General features: G+C 38.5%; 1 protein-coding gene across 8 annotated transcripts in view; it reads right to left on the bottom strand.

Moving 5' to 3' along the window:
- Window positions 1–21,602, bottom strand: part of CHD1 (chromodomain helicase DNA binding protein 1) — a 66,423-nt gene that overhangs the window by 31,044 nt on the left and 13,777 nt on the right. For 6 of the 8 annotated variants that reach the window (XM_080638474.1, XM_080638475.1, XM_080638473.1 and 3 more), the window contains exons 3-11: window positions 11,769–11,970; window positions 10,696–10,800; window positions 6,283–6,350; window positions 5,121–5,270; window positions 4,577–4,857; window positions 2,752–2,977; window positions 1,758–1,858; window positions 1,317–1,495; window positions 153–280 (exon numbers count right to left, since the gene is read on the bottom strand). In XM_080638474.1, coding sequence (XP_080494600.1) covers window positions 153–280; window positions 1,317–1,495; window positions 1,758–1,858; window positions 2,752–2,977; window positions 4,577–4,857; window positions 5,121–5,270; window positions 6,283–6,350; window positions 10,696–10,800; window positions 11,769–11,970 — 1,440 coding nt within the window. The remainder of the gene's footprint in view (window positions 1–152; window positions 281–1,316; window positions 1,496–1,757; window positions 1,859–2,751; window positions 2,978–4,576; window positions 4,858–5,120; window positions 5,271–6,282; window positions 6,351–10,695; window positions 10,801–11,768; window positions 11,971–21,602) is intronic. The other 2 variants (XM_080638476.1, XM_080638477.1) reach the window with 2 other exon arrangements.

Genomic DNA, 21,602 nt, shown 5'->3' on the forward strand with positions numbered 1-21,602 from the left:
TGGTATTACTGTTTTAGGTTGGTTTGAGCTTATTATATGAAACCCTTCACCTTCCAAGAAATAACCAAAAAAACCCAAAACAGAAAATCAATTTAAGTTTCACAAAAGCTTACAATTTACAAACAGAAAAACTCATTTCAGACTACACTTACTTGCACCATGAGTGAGCAAGCCAATTCAATCCATTTAACTGATAATCTCTTAACTCCAAACTTTCATGTCCCCCAATGTACGATGGCTGCTTCTTCAGTGCAACAAACCGTGGCCTCTGTTTTAGAACCTGTCAAAAGCAAACTGATCATCAGTCCTACTATTGACTAAAGTTGCCAGAATATCTTCCTACAGGAAAAAAATAGTAGTAGAGATCTACTGGGTCACCAAGTTTAGTCTTCATCCATCGATAAAAACTAGGCAGTCTAAAAACACAATCTGCAAGTTGAAATTAGTTTGATTGCTAATCTAAATTTCACAATGGGAATCACATTAACTCACTCAAAATTTATTTTTAGAACAAACTACAATACTACACAAGCCCATCTTCGAATGCCAGTAAAAATGCAGTGGACTTGTATCTACAAAAAACTACTCTTAGTGATATCTTCCATATACATTAGTATATATTATTGCTATTCTGAAAAACCTTCAAAAATATTTCATAATATGTATCTTATCTCTGGATTCATAGAAAGTTTTCACGTATTTGCTAATCACAATTGGTGTGGTGGTTTGAACCTGGCGGGCAGCTAAGCCACGACCCAGCTGCTTACTCACTCTCCACCCTAGTGGAACCGGTGAGACAACTGAAAGGGCAAAACTAAAAAAAACTTGTGGATCAAAATAAAGAGTTTAGTGGATGAAGGGGAAAAAAACACCCAACTGACAGAAACAAAAACCCACAACCGAAAAAGAAATCCGCAAGTGACAGAATGGGAGGCATGCATTAACGCACCAGCAGCCTGATGATCAACAAGTCTCCAAAAATCAGTCACCTTTGAACCCCTGCTCAGCCCACCCAGTTTTATCATCACATTAAATAGCATGGAATATCATTTTGGCCAGTTAGGTCAGCTGTACTGTCTGTGTTCCCTCCCAGTACCTTGCCTACTACTCACAGCAGGGAGGACACAGAAAGGAACAGAGAAGGCCTTGACACTGTGCAAGCTCTCTTCAGCAACAGCCAAAACACTGGTTGTGTTATCAACACTGTTTAGGTCACAAATCTAAAACATAGGTCATACAAGCTACTATGAAGATAATTGACTCCATCCCAGCAAGGCCCAGTACAAATGATTATAAAACCACTGCAAATTACATACCTTACAATCCTTAAAGGGAGTCGTCTTGGATTGATTTCTGCTAAAGTACTCATCAATGCGTGCCTGAAACTTTTTGGCAATGAGAGCGCCATCTTCCCAGCTACATTCTGAATAGGGCAAACCCTGCCATTTACAATAGTAGTCTGGATAACCAGCTGCTGATTTCTGATTTGAATGAGCTGCAGAAATGCACCAGAGCAACCTGATCAGCATTTTACTTCTTTATCTCATGAAAACACTCATTTTAGGTAACAAGACAACATAAGCTAGCTTCATAGTACAGACAGTATGACAACCTTTCTCTCTACCTGAAGTTTTGTTTCGGATTAAAAAGTGAGCAATACTCATATACCAAATTTCTTAATTACATGTCCAACATATAAGCAGTGAACATACAGAATATTCTCAACACTGTTTTCTGTTCACAAGTTTGTAACATACCAATTATTCTTTCTACTATTTGATATTGTTTATGTAGGTCATCTGTAAGCTCTTGCTGGCAGTTGTAATATTCCACATCTTCTGGAGAAGCATTTTTCAGCCTGTAATGGGAATTAATTTGCAAAGCTTATTATACTGTATAGTTCTAAAACTAAGAAAATTTGGCAGCTCTAAAGCTCTGAATATAAGCATCGTATGAATGTTGCTTATAAAGATTCTTTGAAGGGACAACTTAGAAATTCCAACTACAAAACTGTTGCATCTGACCTAGGTCATTATTAACAACTGAGTATGCTTACTGAGAGACACAACTACTACAGCTACAGGTGTTACCAATCGCACAGCTAATTCAGAATACCTATTCTCAACAATCAGTAGAGTACAGAGTACTCTCCACTAAAATTTTAATTCTCCATTTTAATGGAGAATTCTCCATTTTAATGGAGAATTACAGAGTATTTTACATAATTTTAATGTTCACTGTGGCTCACCTCTGCATGAATCCATCTTTTGATTAAGTTTCTAAAAATCCCACCAGTATTTTCTGATTAAATATATTAATAAAACTCAACACCAAAAAGGCAACATTAAAATGTATGGATTTCTTCAGATTTTTGTTCTTAGGCTTGAACCTCAGGTTTGAACCAAAAAACCCAATTCTTCAAAGTAATCTGAAACAGTTAATGTACCAAGTTCCTGAAGAACTCTGATCAAAGTATAATGACAGAATTAGTAAAAGGTACCATTTATTGTTTTTAAACACTACCCACCTTGTTGAAACTGCATTTATAACATATATACACTAAAATCAGGTTCAGGGAATTATCTTACAGTAACATGTTACGAAGGCTTCAACTTTTTAAGATTTTGTCTTTCTACTGCACAGACACTTGGAATTATTCATTCAAAAAGAGGGAACAGGTCTCAGAAACACAATAAAACATCTACATTGTTACAAAAGAAGTATTGAGGAAGCCTATATAAAAATATTCACCATCGTTTTGTTTCCTGATCCTTTTTTTTATAGTTGTCCAGTTTTTTCATTCCTTTAACATTTTGTTGCTTCAGTGTTTCCTCAGTTTCCCAAGTGTTATGGATGTGTGACCAACCTTTCCATTTAATAAGATACTGTATTTCTGCCGGCTCTTTTGACTTTTCAAACCCAGCATTTGGGTCACCATCTGCCTCAACTGCATAGATGGTGGTTGCAGCACCTGTGGCTAAGAAAGAAACATTGTAAGACTTAATTAAGTGTGCATTGTGATAACTTAACGAGTAAGAAATCTAGTGTAGAAAGCAGTTAGTGATACTTTTAGATGAGCATATAGTTGACTAGTGTCTACAGTTCTCATGTCATTACCCTTATCTGAACAATTATGAGGCAGATACGTAAACAGATGGACAAGTACTCAAAAGAGAATCAAAAGAGCAAACAAAATTTCTGCACTTAACCTATAGTATCTTTGCTTTACTCATCAGAATTTTCTTTGCATTCTCAGCCTTTACAGTGATCACCAGGGAACACTCTACTAATGCTGCTTGTCATCTTCTGTTGTATTAGGCTCATCTCTGAGCACACAAAAGATATCTGACATCATACTTGGTCAGTCTTGAGACACCAATAACCTACTACTAGGGGATACTATAAACTTGTTTCTTTCTAAACTTGTCTACTTTGTCTGCCTTTGTTATCTTACCTGGGAAAATTTGTAATTAAGTACAGGCTATATCACAGCTGAAGATTACCAGCAGCAGCAAACAGGCTTATTTCTGTGAGGACAGACAGGTAAGGAAATCAGCCCAGCAAGGCGCAGGGCCAAATAAAGCCACAGAGAGTGGCAACAACAAAAGATAGCACAAGCAGCAACATCATCGGACCAGGAAGAATCTAAGAAGCTGAGTTCCAAAGCCTCTTACCACAGTAATAACATTATGCGCTGGAGCAGGATACACTACAATTCACGACAGGATAGGAGAAGAAAACTGAGAGGAAGAAGAGTGCAAGTTCTGAGACAGGTCAGAAACTTTAGAGATGGAGTATAACTAATGGAGAAAGGCAGCTCTGAAGTGCAAGGGCCCCAGGGTTTGGGTGCTGAGTTTTTTTTTTATTTGGTTTTATAACTAGAATCCTAATTTGCAGATTCAGAACACTTACAGAGCTGCTAGAAACTGCATCCCATTACTACTGGAAACACGAAAGCTTACCAATATTCACAAAATACTTTCAAGAGTTCATATGTAAGTGTGCCTCTGGAATTTTAGATGCATTTTGTAGGCATTCCACACATTGCACTGTATTAAGACAATTTGTACAGCAATAACTGAAATCATAACCTCAGTGGTTTAGCCTTGCCAACACCATCTTTCAAGATTCAGGTTATTAGTCAGCTCTTTGACTTTCTCCAGTCCACTATATATAATTTATACTTATCAAGTATCACTAAACTGTAAAAACAGTGGCATAACAGTATGGTATGCATTTATGCTATATGGAGCTATATCCCACTTAATTTTTGTTTTCTACTTAGGTACAAAATTCTACATTTTTCTTTGCAACACTTAACAGGAACTTTAAAAAGGAACATCCCTATGAATATGAGACAAAACAAGATGACTTTTTGGTAACTTAAAAATTATAGCTGTTTGTGAATTTCACAGATGACCTACAGCTGAGAACATCTGCTGAAGTTGTACCACAGTGTACTCCAGGATCTTAAGGATACCAACAAACAAAACCCCCCCAAAAAACCCCCAAAAACCCAACCAACCAAACAAAAAACCCCAAACAACAACAACAAAAAAAAAAGTAAGAAAAATACCTCCTTTTCGTCCAAGGCGACTATCCATGAATTTTTCTATAGTTTCAAATTCATCTTCTTCAGTTTGTGGAACATCTTCTCCACAAACTTCCAGTAAATCATCAGAATCTGTCTTGGTTTCTTCAGCTTCTTTGTAACTTATGTTGACTGTTGCCTGGCGACGAGATCCTCTCTTATCATAATCATCATCATCCTCCTCCTCTTCCTCCTCCTCATCCTCCGATGAATCAAGTTGCCTCTTTTTTAGTCCTGCACTCTTCTTCCCATTTTTTGGCTTAATTCTGAAAGATAATGACACAAAAGGGACAACTATAAATCTTCTGTATTGCTCTCTGAATACATAGTTAATGAATGCTAAGTTACTCCACTTTCAGGTACAGCAGATAAGAAAATGAATTCCCTAGAAAGCAGTATGTTAACAATGCTTTTAAAAACACTCTTTTTTAATAAGCATTAATGTCTTTATTCAAATACACAGCAGCAGTATATAATTCAACTGCTTATTAGAAATAGTACCGAAGTATCCAAATGAATGACTCCTTACCTGCTTGGAGGTTTCCGGCTTTTGACCTTGTTTTTTGGCTCATAGTCAGATTCACTCTCTTCACAACTGCTTTTCTCCCTATCTTCCTCTGATTCAGAATCGGAACCAGTTCCTGATACTGACCCTGACCCTGACATTTGCCAGTCTTCACTGCACATATTGAAAGACAAAAAAGTAACTTTTTTTTTACATCAGGGATTCATCCGTAGGGTATCTGCTGTAATTTCAACATTCTTCACAGAAATAAAAATCTTTTAACAGTTATTTCAGCTGATAAGACAGAAAATTGTCGGATAAGTAAAAATGCCCAATGGCTTCAAAGAGAGTTGGGCTAAGTTTTCTATTACCAAGAGGTAGATTTAAAATCTGAAACAAAAAAAAAATCTGGACCTCTAAATAAATTTCAGCATGAAGAAATGACTTAACATGATATTAAGAAACCAAAACACTTAACAAGTTTCACTGGAAAGATACATCTTTATCAGTACTACCATTTCTATATACTGGCAATCCTCAATAATGAGGGGATTCATGAACCAGGAGAAGAGGAATGATAGAGCACTTAAATTTCTACACATCATGCATAAAAAACACAGCTCACTGCCTCTCACTGCCGCAACAACAATATATAATCCTTTTCACATCCTTTTTGATCTACCATTTAGAATGAGCTTATTTTTAGTTAAAATTCTTTGTTAGTCAATGAAGTTAATTACTATCAGAACTACAGTAACTTTTAAACATGTTTGAGGAAAAAATAAGAAAACCAACCACCTAAAAAAAAGGCAAAAAGAATTCCGCATTAACTAAGATTCTAACTTAAATTTGTTGTGAGACAACCTATTTAAGCAGTTTCACATTTCTACAAGAATTTTTAGAGAAGGCCTTCAGCTCAAAACCAAACTGCAACAGTATTTTTAAAATACCAGCATTGATGAATGTTTCTGAACAACACTGCACTTGTTTGCTCAAAAATACCATACAGATGTACCTTTTAGAGATTATTTTAAATATTCCAAAGGATTTATCAAAATTGGAAATGCAAGATCAAGAAGAATTAGAAAGGGAACTTAAGCATTTCAATTGTGGAAAAATGAAGAATGAATTATGATCATATGCCACTATGACGAAAAAGAAAAAATTACTTGTAAAAATATCTTACTCTTTATGTTTTCTCTTCTTGGTTTCACTGGTTGAATCATCTGCAGAATCCTCACTACTTGATGAGTCCTGCAGGTGAAGCGAAAGTGACCACACCAGTTTATCATTACAAAATGAATAAAGTATTTCTAACATAATTAAACAACAAATCAGTTCCCATTTTTACATTGGAGGCATATTATTCAGGTTTTACCCTCTTCATTCCCCACAGTGTAGCTGTTAATGCAGAATGAGATAAAGACTGCTACTCTTTTTGTGTTTATCCATCTATGAATACATCATGCCAGCACAGCTCTAAGGAAATTAAAAAGAAACCCTGTTTTAAAAAATAATCATTGTCATTGCTATGTAATTGTTATGTCATACATAAAAGAATTATGGTTTAAATTGCCCCAACCTAATCAAGATCATGGTTCTATCAAAATACTAATAAAATCTACCCTCTCTCTACTACATGGCTTTCTCACCTTCCATTTTCTTTCACATTTAAACACCAGTTAAAGAACTAGGAATGTTTCTTCTTGCCAGACTGGTCAAGGTTGCTTTAAACTAGATGTGTTGGGGGAGGAGGCATCATTCCATCCCAACACACCCAGTCAGATGCCAGCACCTACAATAAATGCTCGGAGCGATGCAGAGATATTCCAGCCGCTCCAGCCAATGACCCAGCTTCATTTGGAGCTCGGCTCAGATGCCTCTATACAAATGCCCATAGCATGGGGAACAAACAAGAGGAATCAGAGATGTGTGCACGTCTCCGAGGGTATGATATAATAGGCATCACAGAAACATGGTGGGATGGCTCCTATGACTGGAGTGTTGGAAGGTTACAGGCTCTTGAGAAAAGACAGGCCCGGCAGGCGGGGAGGGGGAGTTGCTATTTATGTCAGGGATAGGCTGGAGAGTATGGAACTCTGTCTGGGGATGGGTGAGCAGTCAGCAGAGAGTTTGTGGGTCAGGGTTAAAGGGAGAACAGCGATGGAAGACATTACTGTGGGGATCTGTTACAGACTGCCTGATCAAGAGGACTCTGTGGATGAACCACTCTATAGGCAGATAGGAACAGCCTCATGCTCACAGGCCCTTGTTCTCATGGGAGACTTCAACCACCCTGACATCTGTTGGAGCGACAGCATGGCCCAGCACAAGAAATCCAGGAGGTTCCTCGGCTGTGTGGAAGAAAACTTCCTTCTGCAAGTAATAGAGAAGCTGACAAGGAGAGGTGCCATGCTTGACCTCATGCTCACCAAAAGGGAAGGGCTGGATGGAAATGTGACACTCCAGGGCAGCTTTGGATGCAGCGATCATGAGATGGTCGAATTAGAGATCCTCAGGACAGTGAGAAGAGCGTGCAGCAAGCTCACTGCCCTGGACTTCAAGAGAGCAGACTTCAGCCTCTTCAGGAACCTGCTTAGTAAGGTTCCATGGGATATAGCCCTAGAGGGCAGGGGGGCCCAAGACTGTTGGTTGACATTCAAGGATCACCTGCTACAAGCTCAGGAGTGTTGCATCCCAACTAGAAGGAAGTGTAGCAGGAGGGCCAGGAGACCTCCTTGGATGGATAAGGAGCTGCTCAGGAAAATTCAAAGGAAAAAAGAGGCTTATAAAAGGTGGAAGCAAGGACAGGCGGCCTGGGAAAAATACATACAAAATGATGTTGTCCGGGAAGCTAGGGACCAGGTGAGGAAAGCTAAGGCCCAGGTAGAATTAAACTTGGCTAGGGATGTTAAGGATAACAGGAAGGGATTCTATAGGTAAGTAGTGAATAAAAGTCAAACTAGGGAAAATGTAGGCCCCCTCCGGAAGCTATTGGGAGAACTGGCTACCCTGGATTTGGAGAAAGCTGAGGTTCTTAATGACTCCTTTGCTTCAGTCTTCACTGGCAAAGTCTCTGACCACACCACCCAAGTCTTGGAAGGCAGATGCAGGGACTGTGAGAATGAAGACACTAGGCCCACTGTAGGAGAGGATCTGGTTCGAGACCATCTTAAAAAAAATAAACACACACAAGTCCATGGGACCTGATGAAATCCATCCACAGGTCCTGAAGGAGCTGGCGAATGAAGTTGTTCAGCCACTGTCCATCATATTTGAAAAACCATGGCAGTCAGGTGAAGTTCCCGACGACAGGAAAAAGGGAAATATAACCCCCATTTTCAAGAAGGGGAAAATGGATGACGTGGGGAACTACAGACCAGTCAGTCTCACCTCTGTGCCTGGCAAAATCTTGGAGCAGATTCTCCTGAAAGGCATGCTAAGGCACATGAAAAACAACAAGGTGCTTGGTGACAGCCAGCATGGCTTCACTAAGGGGAAATCCTGCCTGACCAATTTGGTGGCCTTCTATGATGGGGCTACAGAACTGATGGACAGGGGCAGAGCAGTTGACGTCATCTACCTGGACTTGTGCAAAGCCTTTGACACTGTCCCACACGACATCCTTGTCTCTAAATTGGAGAGACATCAATTTGCTGGGTGGACCACTTGGTGGATAAAGAACTGGCTGGATGGCTGCACACAAAGAGTTGTGGTCAATGTCTCGATGTCTGGCTGGAAACTAGTAATGAGTGGTGTCCCAAAGGGATCGGAGTTGGGACCAGTCTTGTTCAACATCTTTGTCGGTGACGTGGACAGTGGGATTGAGTGCGCCCTCAGCAAGTTTGCCGATGACACCAAGCTGTGTGGTTCGGTTGATACGCTGGAGGGAAGGAATGCCATCCAGAGGGACCTCAACATGCTTGTGAGGTGGGCTGATGCCAACCTTACAAAATTGAACCACGCCAAGCGCAAGGTCCTACACCTGGGTCGGAGCAATCCCAGGCACAGCTACAGGTTGGGCAGAGAAGAGATTCAGAAAGGCCCTGTGGAGAATGACTTGGGGGTGTTGGTCGATGAGAAAATGAACATTAGTCAGCAGTGTGCACTCACAGCCCAAAAAGCCAACTGTATCCTGGGCTGCATCAAGACAGCGTGACCAGCAGGTCGAAGGAGGTGATCCTGCCCCTCTACTCTGCTCTCGTGAGACCTCACTTGGAGTATTGTGCACAGCTCTGGTGTCCTCAACATAAAAAGGACATGGAACTCTTGGAACAAGTCCAGAGGAGGGCCACGAGGATGATCAGGGGACTGGAGCACCTCCTGTATGAACACAGGCTGAGAAAGTTGGGGCTGTTCAGCCTGGAGAAGAGAAGGCTGCATGGGGACCTCACAGCAGCCTTCCAGTATCTGAAGGGGGCCTATAAGGATGCTGGGGAGGGACTCTTCAGTAGGTACTGTAGTGACAGGACAAGGGGTAATGGGTTAAAATTTAAACAGGGGAAGTTTAGATAGGATATAAGGAACAAATTCTTTACTGTAAGGGTGGTGAGGCACTGGAATGGGTTGCCCAGGGAAGCTGCGAATGCTCCAACACTGGCAGTGTTCAAGGCCAGGTTGCACAGAGCCTTGGGTGACATGGTTTAGTGCGAGGTGTCCCTGCCCATGGCAGGGGGGTTGGAACTAGATGATCTTGTCCTTTCCAACCCTAACTATTCAATGATTCTAACAGTAGAATCATTTGCTTTATGTTCTATGATTCTCTATGCTCAAAGAAAAAACAAGAACCCTCTTAAAATTAGATTTTTCTAGAACCAATCTCACTGGGCTTCAGTTTAACTTAGATTAAGTTTTATCCTGAAAAACATCTTTCAGAAAGAGAATACTGAATTACTGTTTTAACAATAGGTGATTGAGTTCTGTGTTTAACCATAAGCTGCTAAACCAGAAAAATCCAGAAAACCAACCAAATTAGTGTGACTACATTGCATAGTTTTTGTAATACAGGAGAAAAAACTGCTTTGTAAGTAAATTCCACTTCATAATCACTAGTGTCCTTAACAGATGTTCCTCCTGCACAGAGTCAACATTTCTTTAGTCTATGACTTAGGTTTTAAAATACCTAGAATACAGAAGTCATTCTTAAAATACAATTCTTTTGTAGCAACTTGTTACAAAATTTGTCAAAAAATAGTTTTTTTACTCCAGAACTGCAGCATCTACCTTTATACAGAATGAAATTGAAAAAAAAATTCTATCATTTTTAACTGTGTTTACAAAACTCAAGAAGCCAAAAATACAATGCGGGCCTGCGTGCTTGAAAATTTTCACTATGTATTACAGAGTACCTACATCTAAAAATACTCCATAATTAAGGCTTCTATAATTTTGGCACAATTAACTTGAAAACAAGTAACTAGAGATATTTATACTTTTTTTATAAAATCATCAGTTATTTGAATGTTACTTTTATAGGTTAAACTAAGACTTTTACACAGGTAAGAGAACATAACTTGGCTTTATTTAATTTTATTCTAACTTATGGGACAATGAGATATTATTTTTAATACATTTTAAAAATCTAAATTATGTTATTCACCTCTTCTGAACCACTGTCTGATGAGGCTGCCTTTTGTTGTTGCTGTTGTTTCTTGAGTACTGCTGACCTTTGCACCACAAGGATACTTGGACTAGACTTCCAAAACTGAACAGGAATGGAGATGCATGAGTCTGTTAAACATTCTGAAAGTCTCCAGTTTCCACATTTTAACTTTTTCTGAGTAGCATTGCTATTAAGACCAATCTTAATTTTAACAATCAAAAAATTTCACTCCATGCACTAATAACAGGTTAAATTAGTAAGATTTCTGCAGAACAGAAAGTTATATAGTAATTGACAGGAGAACTTCTACAGCAGTTTAACAGGACAGTTTAACAATAGTTGTGTAGCAAGTAAAACATTTTTGAAATAGATTTTTAAACTGACCCAGATAAATCCTTTTAGGTCACTTACCTGTTAAGTTTCTTTTTCACACAGTAATTCTAAAGTACATGAACAGAAATATAACAGAGAACCCTTAACAGTCTTCAGTTCTTGTGGTAACTAATATATGGTTACCCTTCATAAATATGGTCTACCAGCCAATAAAGTCCACATAAGAAAAGAATGCAAGCAGTTTTGGCCCACCATATTTAAGACATTTCTAAACACCCTTTCCTGCATTTAGCTAACTTATTGATAAAGAAAGCCAACTGTATGTAAGCTTGGAATTTTTATAAAAATAATTTACTGATACAAGGAAACTAAGCATTAGCGAAACAATGCAAAAAACAGAATTTCAGAAATAACGTGTGCCTTTGTGTTCCGTAAGTTCCAGTAAATTACTGTGTGCTTCTGTGTGATGAAATCTAAGGTAACCATTTAACTCAAAATACTTAAAAATAATTTTAAAAGTGTCAGCCCAAGTACTTATTCGTAAGAAACTTGGACCAGTGCTCAAGTCAGTTAAGCACATCCATTCAGTAATCCAACCAAATTAAAATCTGTTTAAAACCACTTCGTTATCTCTTAATTTTTTTCTAAATAAAAACTGCCCTTGAAACTAGTTAGATAGATTTTTAAGGGTCGCCTCACCCCCCCTTGAAAAGAGTTCATTTATGTGTTTTATTTACCTCAGATCCGTCAACTTTTGGTGGTTTAGCTTGAATTTGTTTCTTCTCTCTAGATGTGTCAGACTCTGATTCTGACTCAGTGCCTGACTCTGAACCAGAGTCAGAGTCACTGCTACCTGATTGGCTGCTGCTTCCATCACTACTGCTTGAGCTTGAACCAGATCCAGAACCTGATGCTGACCCGGAATCGTCATCTGATCGACTACAATGAGAAGTTAGTAGTGCATTACATAGCTGCCAAGGCAACAGGATTAAAAGAAAAAAAGCCACCTTTGCTTCACATCTAATCAATTGTTAAGTTAGACCAGACAAATGGGTAGCACACAAATGGATGCAGTCAATTTAATAAGTTGAGATTAATAAAATTAAAAATAAACAAAGATGAGAATTCAGACTGCAATCACATACTCTTTGTGAAGCCTAAAAAAAGGTAAGATAAAGCAAGAACATTCAAAGTAATATGTAGGAGTCAAGCACAGGAAATAAAAGTAGTAGAAATGTTTCTTACTCACGCAAACTTTCCACCCCCATCCTCTCAAAAATCCTTGTTTAGCTCCATCAAACCCCATATATACCTACACACCTCTTGGCAGTTAAGTCTATTCCACAAAGATCTGTCCAACTAAAATATAACATTGTTTTCAATCTTTATAGATAAGCAGCGATCCTTTAACAAAATAAAATTTAGAAGCACATTATCTCTAAAAAAACCCCCCAAACCAAAACCCACAAAACTATGCAGACTGTTTTCCTGTTAAATTAATGGCAGCAAAAATACAGACAACTCTGAATTTGTCACCAATAGTAAGACCTGTGCTGAGACACATTCCTTGGCATATACTTGAGTTGCCAGATTATTCTACTTATATACTCACTTTACACCTGATTTAACATGCAAAGACAGCACAATAATTAAAGATAAATATTTATGACCATTCAAAAAACTTAGGAAACAACAAGTAGAGTTAAAGTAGTAGAGTTCTACAACAACTAGCCAAATTAAAACTTTAATAAAATTACTCATGAGGTTAATACTACCATATTTCAAAGATACCATGAGCAAAAACACTGGAATCACACCACCACAGAGCAAAATAATTGCAAGTTGACACCTGGACTGCAAACACTTAGAAGACAAAGTAAACATGAAGCAGAATTGAAAATGGTAAAACCAAAAGATGGTATTAAAACCTAGCAAGTACAATTCACCTGGCTGACAGTCAGCTGCACGTATTTCAGGGGTATGTGGAGGACAGATTGATCATCCTCTGCCCCAGAACATACTTAATTCATTTTAAAACCACAAAACAATGCAAAATCATTCCTCTTTTCAGCTTTTGCTAACACCAACAACACTATACCAGTAAAGAAAATATATGAAGCTATTCACAAACTTCTGTAGACTGCACCTTAATCGGCCATCTGCAACTGCCAGCTTTGAAAGAAAGAGAAACAGACAGACCGTGGTGAAGCTTCCTGGTTCTGAATCAGGAGATACAGAGATACACCCTGCTGCTGGGTTTCCTTGCACCTGCAGAGAGGAAAACTGGGACACAAGGCTGCTCCCAAACTTCCTGTTTCTGTAATCAGAAGCGTACTTCCAGCATGGTGCTCTAACACTAACCTCACCTGCCAACTAAAGCATGGCACTGGCTACAGAATATGGCCGGAGTTTAAGGTGTTTAGAAGAAATTAACAGCACTCCATTATGATTTTCTGAAGAGATTTTAATTGTAATAGTGTTCTTGTACACAAATGTTATGTTACCTTTAATGCTGGGTAGATCAGACCATTATGAAACAACCACATTTTTCAGCACAGCAAAGTGCCGTACGTGAATGTCGGGGGACTGTGGAAGTCAGCACTAACTATAAGTGAAGAGAAATTGAAGAAAATTCAGCATGGAGAAACCTTGAGACACAAGTAAATACTAGCCAGACAAGTCCTAGTGACAAAGAGCCACTAAAATTGTGATCCTACATAATCCTGGAGGAAGAGAATCAAATACTTCCATGCAGGACAAGGCTTGCTCGAACAGCACAATAATAATGTGGATTACCAAATCTAAAAGAGATGCAAAACACTAAGCCATAACAATGGCAATTAAGTTAGCTTTCCATGTAGCAGTAAAATATTTCATATGCATCAATATAGTGCTCATAGGTTCAATTCCACATGGAGTCAGAGGCAACCAAAACAAAGTACCTATTTTCTAAGGTAGTTGACACTGAAATAAATCACTTTGGTCAAAAAACTTGCCAATATGATGAGAAACATGTAAACCAGCTACAGGAGAGAATGGTGGAGAGACCAAAGTGGGGGGAAGGAGCTGAAATTCCAGTTTATTTATGTAAATAAGCAAAAACCACATCAGTTAAAATTTCCCATCAACTGTGAATCTGAGTGGTTTGAAATCTTCTTCTTTTTGAAGAGATCAGCTAGCTGCAGGTGAAGGGGAAGGGGAGAGAAAAAAAATGAAATTACAAGAAACAAGAAGAAAGAACAAATAATAATGTTCACCACAACTGATTTAGAGCTGCCCTAATGCTACCATACATGAAGGACAATGCAGGATCACTACCGTAGAGTAATAGCTAATTGGTACATAGAGAAAACAAAAAAACCCCCCAAATTTAAAGGCCATTATATCAGTAATGTCCTAATAAAATTCCTTAACCCACAGTGTTAAGTCAGCACAAGAAAATGAGAAAATACTGAGTAGCAGCAAGTAATTTTAAAACTAGGGAATGACTTGCTAAAATAAAAATCAAATCTTAGGATGCTATGGCAGTGCTTAAAAAGAGTTTGAAAATAACTAGCAAAAAAGCACTACAGCAGTTGAAGCACAAAAGACTATGTTGTACAGAGGTTACTTTAACTTTAGTAATCCAAAGTAATACAAATGTTTGAAACTACACTAGCGTTTCTGCAAACATGCATCACATACTGCAAGAGGTCTTAATGCAACTACAGTGCACATAAAAAATAGGCTAGATTAACAGATGCGTCTTCATTTGCACTGAACTGTGAAGAACTTTCCTGCTCACTGGCCACAGGACAAGCAACTGATAGGCTCTGAGGACTACCAACCTGTATTTATTTCATTGTGTCCTTCCATACAATGTTTCAGCCTGAGCTTCCAAGCTTCTGCAGGATGTTGACTTGGAGGCATAACCTCCACAAAGACGGTGCTATAACCCCAAAATCTAAAGCTCTTGTTTGTAAAGAAGGTAAGAAATAGGGTAATACATGAGTAAGTTCTGCATAAACATATGCAATAAAGAAAAGACTGCAGATTTTTGAGACTGTACCAAGCAACACTCCGTGACACGCAATACCCATAAATCTCCAATAGCTACAATGCTCCTTACAAAGGACTTTTCTCTGGGAAATTTAAAATACATGAACCAAAAGTAACTGATGGTGAACCAAACCACACCATATAGTAAAAGATACAGGTTAAATACTCTGTTTTCAGCATGAAAAATACTTTCAAAATAGGAGAGAATATTGTTATTTTTCTGTTTATCACTTAAGTCATTGCAGTCAAAGATCCAAAAGGAAACAAGTTTATACCAAGATCAAAAACTTCTGGGTGCTTTGATTTTCCCATACTTAAAAAGTTTGTTTGGTCTAGCACTTCTAATGATAAGTCTTCTTTCACAATGTGTAACAAAAATCATCATTTCAAATTACAATACTCTTTGGGGTGTTGTGGTGTTTTTTTGTTTTTGTTTTTTTTTTTTTTTTAAGAAAAACTTACTACTAGAAAATTCCAAGTGATTTTATGCTAGCACAGGAACACAGGTGTCATCATGAGAAGGATGAAGAACAAGGAACTTACTTCAGCCATTCCCTCTATCAAGCCACTGCCCCTGCTCTCACAGAAATGTTTTCTTAACCTGGGGGCAAGAGGAAAACCCACTCCCCAGCCAAACTATCTGGAAATGCCAGCAGTTAGAAGAAAACTCTTCTGTTTCAACACTACCCCCAAAAAAAAATAAAAATAAAAAAAAATAAAAATAAAAAAAAATCCAAACCTCTACTGCCTAACAGGACTAGTTACGCATTCAAACAGAATTTGAATAGAAATTTTTGGCCTAAGAGTTATTTCTTAATTATCTCTAAAGGTAAGCATCTACAAGGCAGACAGAGAGACTTGATGACCAACTGGGTTTTTCCTTGGTTTTATTCATCTCTTATGGGAAACAGTTTTAGACCAGCATCAGACTAGACTACCAATTTACCAGACTACCAATGAAATTCTGATATAAGGGAGCACTTTATTTGTTTTGTTGGGGTTTTTTTTATAATACTTGTAAGAAAGCAGGAGCAATAAAGTAAAAACACAGACCTATCTAACTTTTTCTGGAAATCAAGAAAGCCACCAAAATATGGAAAGACTTGCTTGGGACAAAAACAAGGAAGAGTTATGTAAAGGGAAGAATGAAGAACTACCTTTCCTCTCACAGCAAATGGAAAAGTAAAATGTTTCTATGGCATTTTTAAGCAATGTCTCTTAAGCAGAGACCCTAATGAAACAACAGGGTACTGAAAATGAAGTCTTACTGAAAAACTAGCAGTAGTTTTCAGTTTCAACTTATATTCAGCATTGATACTAGCCATTTGTTACATCATATCAATTCAACATAGAGAGCAACCTTTTCTAGCACTTTACCTCTGCAGATGTAGTATCACTAGGTCATTATCTGTACTTGCATTTATTTTGTTTCACATGTAGTGCTGACTTAGACAAAATATAACAATGAGTCATTGCTTTGGATTATCACATGAGCAGGACCCAGTCACTCTGCCTCACAACTTAACCTGAGAAATGTATCTCTGAAAGCCAGCCTCCCTGGTGAGAAACACAGTCCCTACTTCTTTTAACTGTGAGCATTGCCAGGATTTAGCTACAGCCTTTGCCATTATTTAAGGAGGCAGTCTTCTAGTTGCAGTATTTGCTCCAAGGTGTCCATGAAGGAGAAATAGCTCCCTCCTCTGCCAGCTGAAGCTAACTGTAATATCATGGCCACAAGCTAAAAATAAAGTGGCAGAGCTGATACTTCTACTCCTATACAAGCTCTTTGTAAGCCACACTGCAAAGTAAGAAACAATGACAATTTAGAATCATAGAATCAACTAGGTGGGAAAAGACCTTTAAGATAATCAAGACCAAATGTTCCCCCAGCACTGCCAAGTCCACCACTAAACCATGTCACTAAGGGCCTCCTCTACATGGTTTCTGAATGCTTCCAGGAATGGTGACTTCCAGGATGGTGACTCCCAGGTGCCCTGGGCAGCCTGTTGCAATGCCTGCCTACCAGTTCAGTGAAGAAATTTTTCCTAATCTCCACTCTAAACTTCCCTTGGTGCAGCTTGCGGCCATCACCTCTTGTCCTATCACCTACTGCTTGGGAGAAGAGACCAGCCAGCACCATCCTCCTTTCAGAGAGTTGTAGAGAGCAATAACGTCCCCCCAGGCCTTCTCTTCTCCAGACTAAAACCCTCAGTTATCTCAGCTGTTCCCCATCGATGCACTTGTGCTCCAAGCCCTTCACCAGCTCTGTTGCCCTTCTCTGCAGACGCTTCAACACTTCAATGTCTCTCTTGTACTGAGGGGCCCAGAACTGACCACAGCCTCACCAGTGCCCGGTACAGGTGGATGATCACTGCCCTGGCCCTGCTGGTCACTGGTGCTGATACAGACCAGGATGTCATTGGCCTTTTTGGCTGCCACGGCACAAGCTGCTCATGATCAGCTCTGTCACTCAGCACCCCCAGGGCCTTTTCTGATGAGCAGCTTTCCAGCCACTCTTTCCCAAGCCTGGAGCATTGCATGGGGTTACTGTGGCCCAAATGCAAGACCCGCCACTTTGCCTTATTGCACCTCATACCATTTGCCACAGCCCATCAATTCAGTCCGCCCAGATCCACCTGCAGAGCCTTCCTATCCTCCAAGAGATCAACACTTCCAGCCAATTTGGTGTCATCTGCAAATTTACTGAAGGTGCACTTGATTGGCTCATCCAGATCACCAATGAAGATATTAAACAACACTGGCCCTAATACCAAACCCTGAGGGACACCACTAGTAATTTTTCTTTTCTTTTTTTCTGTTTTTTGTTATGTTAAAATACTAATTTAACTATAAGGTACCATTTATTTATACTGCTACAGATCCTTGTGATGCTGCAGTTTATTTGTACAGTAATAAAAATTTGTGGGTTTTGTTTTCCAAAATGAAAAAGCTTGTGCCACTCTGAAACAACAGTACAACTGGAATGTTCAATGTAATTGCATCTGACAAGAAGCTGGAACAAAAAAAAAAGTCAGAATTACGAAGACCATTTGAAATACGTATCTACATCCACTACTGTTAATAATCAACCTTGCCCTAAATGTATATTATGCCTCGAGATATTAGAATGAAGCCACCACAATCAGAAAGACATCTGAGAACCATCCAGAACACAAAGACGAACTTGTTTTTCTCAGCAGTGTTTCAAGTCAGGCGATGCTCAATTCTGTACTTTCGATAAATTTAATGATAAAATATTTAGAAGCCTCTTCTGAGGTTTTTTTACCTAAGAGCAAGGAACAAAAAATTCCAATACAGGGTGAATGGAGACTAGACTGAGACCTGCCCTGAGAAGGACTAGCAGGTGTTGGCTGACGAAAAGCTGACCATGACCAAGTCGCATGCACTTGCAGCCCAGAAACCAACCATGTCCTGGGCTGCATCACCAGCGGCGTGAGCAGCCGGTCAAGGGAGACGATTCTCCCCCTCTTCTCTGCTCTCATGAGACACACCTGGAATAGTCTGTCCAGCCACAGGAGGGCCACAAAGATGTTCTGAGGGCTGGAGCACCTCTCCTATGAAGACATGCTGAGAAAGCTGAGGTTGTTCAGCCTGGAAAAGAGAAAGCTCAGGGAACATCTAAGAGCAGCATTCTGGTCCCTAACTGGAGGCTTTTTGCAAGGGCATGTAGTGACAGGTCAAGGGGAAATGGCTTTAAGCTGAAAGAAGGTAGATTTGTATTAGATTCTTTGTATCTAATATATCTGTATCTGTATCTTACATATATAATATCATATATGTATATCTGATATATATATCTTATATCTAAGAACTAAGGAGTTCTTAACTGTGGAGGTGGTGAGACACTGGAACAGGTTGCCCAAAGAAATTTGTGGCTGCCCCATCGCTGGCAATGTTTGAGGCCAGGTCTGACGGATCTTGGAGCAACCTGGTCTAGAGGAAGGTGTCTCTACCTGTGCAGGAGATTTTGAACTAGGTGATCTTTAAGGTCCCTTCCAACTAAAACCATTCTGTGATTCTACGGTTCTACACAAAGTTGGAAGCAGAAGTTTCTAATCTGTTTTAAAAAAAATCTTCAAAAAAGTTTCAGGGGGTTTTTAACTCATTTATAAGAAACATAAAACTGCAATATCTTCTGATTAATTTGCAAGAACTGACTGACACCAGAACAGACGGAAATTTACTAGCCAAATTTTAAGAAAAACCTTTGCATAATTAGCTGATGGGATTGAAAAAATAGTATTATGATTTAGTAAGTGCAGTCACTAATGCTCTTCTGTTTGGATCCATTTATCTTTGTGAGGTAGCTTTTTTAGCTATGCCAGCGATTAAAAACCAAATGTTAAAATAAACTGAACTTAGAACCTTCAAATCCCTGTATTAGAAAGTGTTAAACCAAGATTTTAATAAATAAAAATATTAATATTTTTTTTTAGTGAGCACAAAAAAAGTGGGGTTTTGCCATTAGCAAAGTAAAGTATTTTCAAATATTAATCTTTATCTCATCCTTTTAAAACTTTTGTTTCTTGTGTACGCTTTATAATGTAGGCATTAGTAGGGTAGCAATCATAATTTATAAATTATAAACTGACTATATGTACTAACAATTTAAAAATTAACTACACATACATTGGACGTGTGTGCTCAAGTATTTTTTATTGATAGGAGTGGGCAAACAAAAATTCTGGAGACCATGGCAATAACAGATAAAAAAACCCCAATGTAATGGAGAGAAGCCTTCCTTTCTCTCAAACCCACACATATTAAGCAAGCCTTGTCTGTTAAAAATGAACATAAATCTGTAATCCCCATGGGATTTACTATGACCCTCTTTCACATGAGCAGTAATTCAGATTAAATCCTACTATGCTAGATGCTAACTCTAAGAGTAAAGACAGAATTATTTGCAAAAAGGTACATATATTTACATACACACACATTCAAAAATAAAATTAACATCCAGCATCTCCCTCAGTAAAGGGGGAACTCAGGAACAAATAAGTGAAGTTTCCCTTTAATTGCTTCTACCTTTGCTCTGACTTTCACTAGTTTTCACACAAGTCAAACAATGGTACAAGCAGTAGTATGAGGTACCACATTTTGAAAACACTCTCAGTTCTCACTAATACATTCACCTGCTGATGAAGGCTTTCCAAGAATAACTATTTTCTTTTTTGACATTGTTACTGCTGCCCTCTACAATCCCCTCCCTATGGGGTCATTCATAGAGGGTATAGACTCAGCTTTTTAGAACAGCTCTGTTTTCATAAACAATCTCAAGGCCAATGAGTAACTGGAACAAACAAGGAGTGAACAGTCAGTACTTTTCATGCCTGCTGTCCTAAAACCAAAGTATGAAATGGTGCAAATCAAAACAGAATTTAGAAAAAAAAAAAAAAACAACAAACAAAACCAACCCTAAATATATTTCATATTAAGGATTTTTTGTAGTTTTCAATTTTACTACACGCGCATTCCATACTGCAAGTCATTTTCCAAGTACTTAAACTGCTATGTGGTTTATGTAATCCCTTTTCCCCTTTCCCACAGAATGACGCTTCTGACATTACTAAGAAAAAGGGCAACAGCACGCAGAATTCCCACTACACTGCAGTGTCTACCACCATCAGAGGAAATCTAGAAAGCTTATTTGCAGGGGTTTTAGAACATAATTGTTTATGTTTCTGAAGTTCACAGGAAAAACCATACAGGATACGTAAGTTTCACACAGATTTCTTGTGGTCCAAGTAACATTTTCTTGATCTGCTGAAATGGATACCCTAACAAGACAGCTATAACAAGCAAAAAAGAAAAAAACCCCCATAATCAGCTTGAGAGAGGTCTACAAGCTTTTTCAGAATGTAAAGATCAGTATTCTCTTAACAAGTTGTACCAGAAGAATTCCAGAAATGGTTTTATCTTGCTTGAAGTAGAAAAGGAAATGCACATATTCTTCTTAGACTGTATTTTCTATAATCAATGGAAGCTATCATTGCAAACCAAATTATAAGTGAGAGCATTTCACACTGTATTAAAATTTTACTTTTAAAATAGTTGGTGTATCAAAGACAAAACCCCCTGTCTGATAAGAAGACAGTTTACTTGCATTGAAGAAAGAGAACCTGAAGTTCTGTAATAAAGATGTTAAAAAATAAATTTGAAGAGATAATAGCTGAGAGATAATTGTAACACTATGGTCACTTGCTTTTCCACCTTTGCCTACGGGGTTCTCTAGTTTTCCCTGCATTTTTTTAGGCATAGTTTATAAGCAATTCTTCTCTAGCTAAAGAGCTTTAAGCGTTATGTCAACCAGCAAGGGTTCATAATTTGAGTACCTTTTCTTGCAATGAGTAATGCACATTAGAGCAAAGTAGCACCACTGACCTCCACAAAATTAATCACCTGAACTGGCACTACTAATTACCAAGATTCTGGTATCACATCTCCAGGGGTAGGATGCAAGGAACATTAAATATTTCCTCAAACAAGGGTTAGAATACTGTCACAACTAC

This window comes from Psittacula echo (assembly GCF_963264785.1).
Source record: "Psittacula echo genome assembly, chromosome: Z".
Classification (NCBI taxonomy): domain Eukaryota; kingdom Metazoa; phylum Chordata; class Aves; order Psittaciformes; family Psittacidae; genus Psittacula; species Psittacula echo.